Genomic DNA, 12,033 nt, shown 5'->3' on the forward strand with positions numbered 1-12,033 from the left:
GAATTCATACGGTCCCGGAGAGTGACGCGCTGCGTGCGGCCTGGGAGGAAGATGTGGGTAGTCCAATAACAGAGGCGCAGTGGAGTTTAGCTCTTTCAGGCCACCTTAACATACCCCGTCATTCCAGATTTCGGCTAATTCAGTTCTACATAGTTCACAGAGCCTACCAGAGTTACCCCGGCCCGTGTGAATAAATATTTTGCCCGCCGGGACGCGGCTTGTCCCCGTTGCCACGGAGTGGGTGTAGATTTGCTGCACATGGTGTGGTCCTGCCCTAGTTTGTGCTCCTATTGGAGGGTGGTAATCGACAATTTATCGGACTGCACAGCTTGGCAGGTTCCGTTCACGTGGGAGGCGTGCATACTGGGATTATTTCCTAGAAGTAAGCAGCATAGAGTGGAGGTGCGTTTTACGGACCTGGGACTTATCGTGGCAAAGCGACTGGTGACTTGTAGGTGGAAATCACCAGACCCCCGCCGGTGCAGGCTTGGAGGCGTTCTCTTGCGGTATGGGCGGGAGCCGAGGGAGTAACACTGAAGAGGGAGGAGGTGTTGGGGCCACGCCAATTTCTGTTGACGGTTGGCTGGGAGGAGCTGATGTTGCGATTGTGGAGCCTAAGCGGGGACCCAGAGGAGGGGGATTCGGTCTAGCATGAATGAGAGCCCGTTAAAGGCGTGGTGCGCTGCGATGGGGGAGTGTGTGTGTGTGAATTAGCGTGATTTGATGCAGTGCTGGAAGTCTGAAAGGCACAGTTTGATGGATTGGGCGCCTGGCTCAGCCCCTCTACCAGAATACCGGATTGATGCAGATTAGTCCTCAGCCCGACCGGGAGGTGATTATATGGGACTTAATTGTATGGATGTCCAGTAACCAGCAGTTGTTATTGTTTGTATGGTTTGTTTTTTAAAATGTTTATAGCATCTGCCCTCTCGACACTGACATGTGAGCTACAAACCATGTAATGGGAGTACTGGTGCAATGATTGGTGTTGTCTTGTGATGCACTCACTAAACGGCTCTTGGCTGCTTCCTCTCCTCTCAGACCACAGCTGCAAGCCATGTTAATATCAGTGGGGTAATCCTGTTAAGAGTGTGCTGTGGAGCCCAATTTGTAGATGGTTTAGAGGACGAGCCAAGCATCTGAACTAACATTAGTCATGTTACCTGATCTGTTGCACTGACTTGTCATTATCCAGCCGAGTTGAAGCGAAGCTACACAAGGCAATATGTTTAAATGTCAATGGTTTATAACTATGTTGTAATGTTGTGATAAAATGGCAATAAACAGATTCATGAAAAAAAAAAAAATGGAAGTTGTTGGAATGCCATTAACTCACAGAAGCATCCTCCACAGTGTCTGGACTTTATTAGAATGGTTAAATGTATACAAATCATGTGACAGATGACCATTATGAAATTGAGTTGGGTTTACTTTATGAAAAAGGTGTACACAATGAGGTACCTGGAGCAGGCAAAACAGTGCACATTGAAGTGTTATGCATTCTGACACAGCTCACAAGGTATTACTGCAATTATCAGTCACAAAGAATACAACACCGAAGACCACTAGGTTGGAACCTCTTACTCAGATTCAGATTTTAAGTCTTATGGGATGTTTACAGCTGTAGTGATTTCTCAAGACAGAGCGTTACATTGGTTGCATGCTGAGCGATGCCTTCCATGGCAGTTCATTTGAAGGTTGGCCTCGAGTCAAGCACCTTGAAAGTGATCCCATGGATTGCAAGGGATATGTAGTCTGTAGCCCAACCACTGCTGTACATGTCTGTTGTAAGGTGACTGGTGCCTCTTATGATGTATCTAAACCAGTGCTTGCATTGCCATGAGCAGCTTTAGCACAGCATCAGTGAATAAATAGTGCTGGTTCGGAACCACCCTTTTCATTGGCTCACACAAATTCTGAAAAGTTCTTTATTCATCATAGGCATCATTTAGCCAGGTACAAATGGTCGCTAGACAGCTTCAATTGAACCTTGTACCTTGGATTGAAAACCTCTAATTTTTTGCGTGTAACACAATTGACTTCCATGAAGTTCTAGTTACTAGGTGTGAAACACCAGGACTGACATCCGTTTGCCAGAGGAGAGGTAGTGATGTAGATGCACTAGAGGCAGAAGGGCTTAGTATCCTCCTCCTATCTGGATGTCGAGCAGGTCTCCCTCATGCACCTTTAACATATCATTTTGGTACTGTGGATTGTGAAGCCAAACTAGGGGCTTCTTAGTTTTGGTGGTCCTCCCATATGCATTCATGTCTCTAATTCAATTGGGTCAGCTGTCCTGTGGTGCCAAGATGTTTTTCCAGATTCCCACTGCACTCTTCAGTATAGCAGAAGGTGAACAATGCAGTGAGCTGATGGATCTTGTGCATGTAAAAGAAATCCCTGACCACACCTTTGCTGTTTCTCACAGTGCCAGAACGTTTGGTGCCATATTCAATGGGCATAAAGGTGGCTAGGGGAGATCAGGGTGAGGCACACTTTAGAATTCATAGTTCAAAACTTAATCTATCCAGTACCAAGCAGAAACTTTCTTATCAGGTTCCTGTTCCGTGTCCATAGGTACACAGGCCCCAATAGTACTTTCTGCTTCATTTACCGTAATAATGAGTAGACCCGGGCATAATTTTAGTTACGCTCGAGTAAATTGCATAATTCTGCGTTACTCTGTGACACACAATTACCGATAATAATGTGATTACTCCTGCTTGCATAGTTAAGAGTAATTTTGGGGAACAATCCTACTGCAGGAGCACACTTAATGGCCGCAACCGGCTGTTTGCAATTCGTGCTGTGCTGCATTTAGCGTTATTTCTTGGTGCAAAATGTATTCTTCGGTCCATTTTGAATGCAAGAGTAGATTTTGCTCTAAGAAAATAGAGCTAAATGCCAGCAGTAAGTTAAGGGAAAATCCTGCCCCAGGAGCAGTTTCTGTTGCATGCAACACTATTTCTTAGTGCAAAATATATTCTCAAGCCCTTTTTGGATGCGAGCGGACGTTTTTGCATTGAGAAATAGGGCTAAACGCAGCATTACTCGTGATTATGCATAACCTCATGCAACATTTAGGTAATTCCATGTGATTATACTACACTAAATTATGCAAATTACACCCACCCCTAATAATTAGGTCAGAATATTTTGTAGTCCTCACATTTTGATTATTACATTTATATTTATGTGACTCAAAGCTCTTGCTTAGAGTAGTATTGATTTCACTCATCTCGGGGTCACCATATTTAGCCTCATAAAATCTTACAAATGCCAGGTAAGAGTGCTCTGTTGCGTGATCCACCTTGATGCCCATACCCAAGAGTTCTGAGGTCTTAGACAGAATAGTTTGTTTCATCATTCAAAAAAAACCTGTGAGTTCTCATTTTAAGGGCCTTCTCTTGCTCTCGTACACTTGACCTGAAGCATCTTAGTGAGATCTATAACATTCAGTCTCACTACAGACCTGAAAATCTTTAGTATGTCCCCCTATAGCCATAGGGTCCTTCTAATATATAACGGGGGCTAAAAATCACTTTATTATGCACTTTAAAAATTAATTAATTTGTCAGGCTAATAATAACTGATAGGGACATACCCCTTATCATAAGGGTCCAAAAGAGATTTAGTTGAAGTAACCTTAGTAGTTACTGCTTGTTCGAAAGAAGGATCATCAATTTCATTATCACGATTGCAGAAGTATTGTTTGCCACTGAATAATATGCTTGTGCATGTGTGATGTTAATATAAATGGTTAAATAGCATGTTTCCTCCTGTGACCTTCCTTGGGCGTAGAGACTAGCTTAAGATTCATGGCACTGGGTCAACCAGTATCCAGAATTGCCTCTCCAGTGCAGGCTTAGGGAAATAATTGTTGGCCCCTGCCTCTTATCAGCAATGTTGTGCAGATGCAGCCTTACAGTGTGTGGCATATGTGATTCAGGAAAAAAGTCTGTCACCAGCTAATAAGGCCATCATATTATGTATGCAGGGGGAGGCAGGCTGTCACAAGAAGCCAAATGATGGACCCCAGATCCAGGCCCTCGGTCTCCAGTGTTGGTTCCGCATGCGTAGTTTCAAGGAAATAATTGTTGTCACAGCCTTGCATCAGTGGCTTTCTCAAATAAAGTGTGGGTGCAGTGGTAAAGTGTATTGCATGTGCCGAAGTCAGTCCTTGTCTTAATATTGCTTGCATTGCAGATATTAGATGATGACTGTTTTGGGCAGGAATTTCTTCTGCATGGTTTTGAAAGACTGCACCTATGGCCTGAGTTACCCAAATGCAAGTCTTACGTTTTTTGGTGTTTTTTAAGGCCTCAGCGCACACAACCATCAGGCGTACATAAAAGGGCCACGCAGCATAATTGATACGAGAGACCCATAGTGCAGCTCTGTTGCCTGGAGGGATGCACCAAGCATGTTCACCTTATCAAGACGGACTACTGTCCCTTGTTGCCTGACATGAGGGTGAGGTTGGCAGTGGTATCACTGTGTGTTTTTAATCTTAGTCGCAGAGCTAGCCTTTTTTCCATGTTCTCTGCATGAGGTGAGTGGGCTTCTTCCTCCCAACGTCCGCCCCTTACTTTTGAGGTTGCGTTCCTGGCAACATTCTGTGACATGTGCCTGGATAACACATTAATGTGGTTCAGGTGGATGCTACTATGTGCCAGTGCATTTTATGCACTGCATGCTGTACTACAGTACAAGATGGAGGTTGGAAGTAGTCTTCCAAACTAGCATTGTGTATTGATAGCATTCCTGGGGCTTTCATGTGAGTAACAGACTCTGATGGGCTCCCTTTAGATGTGCTGAAATGGCCTTTTGTCCTTCCTAGAATACCCTTATTAGATTCAACTGAGTGTACTGTGGAGTCTGGAGATAGCAGTCTCGTCTTAGGTGCAGTGGTAGCCTTTGCCTGATCCTGCCCCAATTATTTCCGCAGGTCTTGCTTTCAAAAGCCTGGTGGGTGACCAGTGTGAAGGATTCTCTCCTATTTGTGCTCAACATTTGTATTTCTTCCAGTGACGTCTCTCGTTGTCACCTCCTGCTGCCTGCCACAACCTGCAGGCACAGTGTGTGTCTGTTCTGGAAGAAGAGCAATACAGAAAATGAAAGAACCACCTTGAACTATTTCTAGATTATCACATGTGCAATATACAATCCATGTCTGAAGAGGACTGGCACTGCTTATCATTGTGCCAGGACTTCTCACCTACCAGTGTAGGAGACATCCTGCATGCTGTCCAGGAAACTTCTGAAATCTGAAGCTGAGGGAGCATGACCTGAAGAAGTCTGCAGTTTCCTACTGGAAGAAGCTGTGGGTCTACCTTACTAAAGGAGTTGACCTGGCCTGCTGAGGATGTTCTGGATGTATCCCTGTTTGAAGAGTGTGCCAGAAGAAGACCCCCAACTGCTGCTGCTGGGGAATGAGCTACCCTGAAAAGTGAGCTGACACTCAGTAGAAATGGTCAACTCACACCAAGAACGTTTCTGGCACTTCTTGAACATATGGTGAGCTCCCTGCTACTTCAGTGTGTTTCCCCTATTACTCTCATTAGACTTCAAGACACTTCTCAATCCCTGTGTGTCCGAACGAGTGGTGTCCAGCATGGACCAACAAGAATTGGAGGGCCCAGCCCTAGTGTGACTCTAACAGGTATCCCCTGCCCAGGTGTCACTGTACCAAGAGGAAGTGTGACCGCCTTCTCATGTTTACGACTTTGGACTGAACTTTATTTAAGTAGCATGTCTTCCAAAAGACATTGTGAACCACCATTCAGGTTTGGCAATGAAACCTATCTATGCTAGTGTTGATCCGTGCACCCTAGACCTGCCATCCTTCCTCATGTGCTGGGGATACCGGAATGTAGACTCTTGGGACCATCTGTTAGACCTCCCTCTAAATCAACCGAACTGTGGATGAGCTATGCACCTCTGTTTTAATGGGGAGTCTACTTTGGGTCTGAACTGCATGGTAAACTGCGACCAGTCTTCTGCACAGTGGCATCTTGAAACAGCCTCAGATGCCTGGAGGAAAGCGAGGCTAAACTCTTACCTGAATCCAGTGGTGGAGATGTTGCAGCCGAGGTTCCCCTGCAGCACTCCTGGTAAAACAGTGGACCTCACTTCCCTCAAGTATGAGATTGGCTAAAAACATTATACCTAGCCTAAGGAAGTCACTATATAAGGGCACTCATACTAAAGGCTGGTCCATTAGTCCCAGACACAGAACGCTATTCGCTCCTCACACTAGCATTGCCTAACCCAGGTGTCTCCAACCCATGGATCGTGAGCTAGCAGTAGTTCACAGACAACGTCAGAATAGCTCACTGCCTTGAGTTCATTTTTAAAAAAAGCACAGGGTCTCATTTTCCTTTTAAAGTTAAGGGAAGGCTATGTTTATTTTTCATTATTATCTTCAGGCTGCAGATAGCAGGGCCTGATAATTAGCAGTGCTGGAGTCATATTTATGACCCAGGGCGCAAAGGTGAAGAACTGAAGCACTGAGGTATTTAAATCTTTTATAAAAGTCCTTGTCAACTCAGTATTGGATCATGAGAACAAACTGATGTTTCTGAATGTTTTTAAATAGGAGAACATTTAAATGAAGAGTGAGCTTAATGACTAAGTTAACTCTTCATTTTAATTTAACCCCATTCAAAGTGTTGCATTTGCAAACAGCAGGCCTCTTTCTCCCAGTAGCCAGTAGACATTGTGCCATATTTATAACTGAAACATACTGTCATTTCTTCCAAATGTGGAGAAATTTAAAGTGAATAAAAAAAATTCTATAAAACATTAAGTCCATGTTTTTCTTCACTTTAAATTAAGCCAATAATACCTTAATATTTTATGAAGCATGTTCCTTCACTTTATATTCATCCCATTGAATCAATTGGCTGTATTGTTCTGTTATAAATATGGCACAGTGACTACAGGCCACTGGGTGCAAGGTGCCTGCTATTTGCAAGTGTGACACTTTGAAATGGGAGTACATTTAAATGATGAGTTTTATGGAATTCATATTAACATAAAGTTAACTCTTTAGTTTAATTTGCTCACAATTCACAGTTTTGCTAGGCAGCATGATGCAAGAGCCCAAACTCACTGAACTGGCAGCCATCGCTCTCTGTTGCTGGTGAAGGGTGCTTCTAGGGAACCTACCGAGCATGTCTGTGATCCCCCTATTGGGCCTCTCAACAGCGCAAGGACATTATTTTGCTGCACAAGAAGGTTATTTGAATGCACAAAAATGCATGAATGGACAACTGCAGGACTCCTTATGGTGGGTGACTGAGGGTCACATCACTTATTGCACACCCCATAGGTTAAGTACTATTTCATGACAGCCAATGAAGTATGTCCCCAATAATCACAAGCCAGATGCAGACTTTTAACAAATGACATGGCTGTGCATGGGAAAACAACATTTACAACGCGGTCATTACCATGCATATGGCTTTACCACACGGATGCCTTTACAAAATGATAAGTATATATCAGGTAAGTAGATAGATTAGATAGATAGATTAGATAGGTAGATAGATAGATGGATAGATAGATAGATATTCACTGAAAAAACCCAAAGGTTACAGAGATGTTACTGTTAGGTTGACTTTTTAGCCACTCAAAACCATAGTAATTCAACAATTTTGATTATACTTATTGTTATACTTATGTTACGAAACTATAACTTGTGGCCTAAATTTACCCTACGGCACGAGTTATAGTTTATTCAGATAAGTGTAACTATAAGTATAACTGCTGAATTTCTATGGTTTTCTGTGGTTAAAAAGTCAACCTAACAGCTAACAGTAACGTCCCTCTAACCTTTATTTTTTTGCAGTTAATTTCTATGGCTTTTTAACATAAAGTGATATATAATTACAGTACATTATTACAACCACTGCTGCGCATGGCCTTTGGCCATGTGTGGCGATGGATGGCCTCAGTGGCCAGGCCCTGCAACCAACCAGCCCCCACATGAAGCTGGGCCTGGCCAAACGGGTATGATATGTGAGTTTTTTTTTTCCCATTGGTCTTCAGGTCAGTGGATCCATCATGGATTACAAGGGGGTTGCGATGTGTATTGCGGTGGATCCGATCCACAGATCGTCCAAAAAAAAAAGGCATTTGTTTGCCCATGAGGTGTTCTTTAGAGACCCCTACATGTGTCCTATGGGGTCAGGATACCTCTATCCTGACCCCTTAGGTGTATTTTTATTTATGCTTTCTCCCCGTCAACAGTCACCAGTAGGTAGTTATAGTTAGGACCTAGTTTCTATATAAAAAGCGTTTTTTTTTTACTTGCCCATATCTTTGGTGCCGCTTGACGGATCTTCACAAAACTTTCCCCAAAACTTTGCCAGTCACGCCAGCTGCTGTCTGGAAATTTTCAGGGTGATCTGTCCGGAAGAGGGGGAGGGGGCAGGGTCAGAAAAGGGGGGGACCCAAAACTCTTTTTCCCAATTCATTTTTCCACAGGAAAAATTGAACAGCGATAGCGCCGAAACTACTGGACATAATTACACCAAATTTGGCAGAAAGGTAGATCCTGGTCCAAAAAGCGACCTTTATGTTTTGATGTAAATTTTTGATGTAAATTTTTGATGGTAGTTTTTGAGAAATTAAGGGGAGAAGAAATTTGTATATATAGGGACCTGAAGGATTTGCAACCCCTCCCGATCTCATGCTGACATCTGATTGGCTGTCAACACTTCAACCACGAAGTGTTGGCAGCCATCTTGGAACTCGGCAGCCGAGTCCCAGAAAAAAATGTAAAAAAAGAAAAGGGGCCAGGGTACAGACACCCTGACCCCTTAGCTCTGGTTATGCGGTCCCCTCCCAACCTTGCTCCTGACCTGCCGAAAAAAACAAAGAGTGGGCTTCTGTACTGGGCCAAGTACCGGGAGCATTTATATTGTGATGCGGGTGGCCTGGCGGGGCCCCAATGCCCCAGGGACTACCACCACCAGTACAAATCACCCCAGCAGGCACGAGTTATAGTTACTTGAGATAACCCTAACTATAACTTGTGAATTTCTATGGTTTGGTATGTTTAAGATGTGAGCCTAGCTATAACGTCCCTGTAACTTTTTTATTTTTTCAAGTGAATATATATATATATACACACACACACACACACACACACACACACTTATATATGTATGTTAAAAAAGATTTTACTTACCTGATATATGCTTACAATTATGTTGTAAAGGCATGTGTGGGAAATGCATATGCATGGTAAAGTCTTGCATGGTAAAGGCAATGCGTGGTAATGGCATTGCGTGGTAATGGATACGTCGTAAAGGCATGCATTGTAGTAGCATGTGTGATTCCGTCAAATAAATCCTGTTTACGTTGGTGATTGGATTTTGGAGAGAGGCTGAGGCAGAGTTGGGGAGGACAGTGGGGAAATCCTCTACATTAACTATAGAGACTTGCCTGTTGAGCCTATATTCTCGCCTGTGGTCCAGGATGATGTAGACCAGTTTTATGGACCTTGGCCAGGTCCTGGCTCATCGTGCCTTAGCGATTCACTGGAAGTCCCCTGAGGGGTCCACCACTGTTGTTGGAGGGCTTAGTGGGAGAAAGCTGAAGGTCCTTCCCTCCAAACTGAAGAACACTGGGAACTTCACACACATACAATAGCAAGCCTCTGGAGTAAACTCCCTGATATCTTTGGCAGTCCGTCAACATACCTTGGCGGCCTACAACATGACCCCTTGACTTCCTTCTGGGTGCAGTATCAGTGCACGGGCATGGTCCCTAGTTTTGGTACTTGAGCCATGACTTGATGCCGCATAAGAGGGGCTGCCCAGGCGGATACTGATTGACAGCGAAAGTGGCACTCACATTGTTTTATTGTTCCTTTTTCAGCTCATTGTTTCCTAATAATCACTACTTCCAATCACAGTACCTGCTAAATCCGAAGTACTTAATGGTCTACCTTTCTACGGTGTGGGGCACATTGACCAGCACGGGGCACAGTTGTATACGCAATGTGTTCGTAATTGTAAATGTAAAACATGTATGTGTGAACTGCTATTGTCGAAGAAAAAGCAATAATATGCAGGAATAAAACCGCAGAATAATTAAAAGTGCAATATTTTTGTGACCAAGTAAGCCAAAACAGGTTACTATCACATCTGTCCCTGTTGCTAATTTTTGGGGGGTAAAGTTAAAAAAAATAAAATGAATTTATGAATATGTTGGCCGTCACTCTGCTCCTATGACTCGCCCCTTCATGACTTCAACACCTTTATGCTGCATCCCATGACCCCCCAATTTATGAGATCACAGAGGAAAGTGTTTCAATTTCCAACACTGTTAATGGTGGAAAGCACGAGTTCTTTACCTTTGTTAGGCTCACTAAGCATATCCGTCTCCTTTTCTCCCTTTGACTAGTAGCGGCATTAGCATTGATGGGGACATCAGAAAATCTATTGGGAATGGGCTGCGTGTTTCTGTTTCTGGCCAGACAGGATTTAAATTGACACGTGCACGGTTGTTCAAACTTTGTAATAATGTGTTTCTTCATTGATGGTCAGCCATACCACACTCCTCTTTTAAGAGAAGGGTACTTTAATTAACCTTTTATAAATTGGCTTGTGCAGTAACATCAACCTCAAATGCTAGCAGCCCTTGGGTTTTTAATTGCTTTCTGGTGTGTCTTAGCTGCCTAATTCGTTATCACTGGGTCTCTCTATTATTACACAGTAATGGTTTCTGGCAAAGCTTCAAGCTGTGACGTGCGCTGTTTTTCTTTTCAGAGCGGCCTTCCAGTTTCAGAAGGGGAAGCTGCTACCGACGAGGGTCTGGAGATCCGCTTTCGCACTCTGCAGGCACTGGAAACCAGATTGCAGGTCTGCATCACTAACCAAAATGTTGTTTCCCCTCGAACATTACGGTAAAACACTAAAAGTATAATGTGATATTTTAATTTAGTGCAGCCTTTATTACCACAATATTTTTTGCCCAAGAAAAAACGTAAAACATAAAATATGCTAAGGCAATTTATCAACCTCACGACGACAATGCTGTAGGAACTCGCACAGTACCTCCAAAAGGCAGGGGCGGCTGCTCCATTAGGGCAGAGAAGCGTCACACTCCCCACCCCTGCTGCAGCAGCAGCTGCAAACCTTTTACCAAAAAAGATAATAAACTATGTTTATTATCATTTTTTGTGGTGGGCTGGAGAGAACCTGCACAGGCTCCCAGTCTGCCTGGTTGCGCCCTAGCTGGGCGCTCCCAGTCAGTCCTGACGCTGGGCTGAGCAGCATCTAAATTGGCCGCAGGGCAGGCTAGAAGCCTATGCCTGCAGGCTGACGGCTGAGAAAAGGAGAGGAGCAGCGCTGTCGTGAAGGGGAAGGTGGCGGCGGCACAGGTACTTTTTTTTTTTTTCAATTAAATCACCCCCACCCTGCGCGTGCACTGCCCCGACCCTTTTCAGTGCTGCAGGCCGCTCCTGCTAGTAATAACATTTGACACACAAGGAAAGACCAGAGTAGAAGCCTGTACTGTTACTTTTTAAATTAACACTGCCACAAATGTAGCATTCTGTTAATCCGCTAATGTATTTTTGTGCCTCATTGGGGGTTTGAAGCACTATATAATGTCATTTACAGTACAGTACACCCGTGCCAGAGAAAAAAATGGGCATAAAGCTGTTAAGCCCCAGAACAAATAAAAGGGAGTGAAGGGGAGTGTAGTGTGGTCGTGGGCCATGACTATGCTTCCGTGACTTTGAGAGAGTGGACCAGCATTGCACCCCTCCCCTCCCCAGCCATACAGCCTCCGAGAACTTGCTTCACCATCAACATAGCAAATGTGTTTGAGTATCCATACACTCAGGGCCGGCTTAAGGCGGTGCGGCCAATAACTCTCGCTTTCACGCTCATGGCAGCAGTGGTGCTTTGATCGGCCTGTTTATGGATCTGCAGTGTTGGCAGATTTCAAAACTATTACACATAGTAATAAACTGATGTGCACAGAAATGTTGACATTTAGCAAACTGAGATTATA

General features: G+C 44.0%; 1 protein-coding gene across 1 annotated transcript in view; it reads left to right on the forward strand.

Annotated features, from left to right (window-relative positions):
* Nucleotides 1-12,033, forward strand: part of FANCB (FA complementation group B) — a 350,895-nt gene that overhangs the window by 175,561 nt on the left and 163,301 nt on the right. The window contains exon 4 of the mRNA XM_069205002.1: nucleotides 10,782-10,874. Within this exon, the coding sequence (XP_069061103.1) occupies nucleotides 10,782-10,874 (93 nt within the window). The remainder of the gene's footprint in view (nucleotides 1-10,781; nucleotides 10,875-12,033) is intronic.

The sequence above is a fragment of the Pleurodeles waltl genome, chromosome 8 (genome assembly GCF_031143425.1).
Source record: "Pleurodeles waltl isolate 20211129_DDA chromosome 8, aPleWal1.hap1.20221129, whole genome shotgun sequence".
In the NCBI taxonomy this organism is placed as follows: domain Eukaryota; kingdom Metazoa; phylum Chordata; class Amphibia; order Caudata; family Salamandridae; genus Pleurodeles; species Pleurodeles waltl.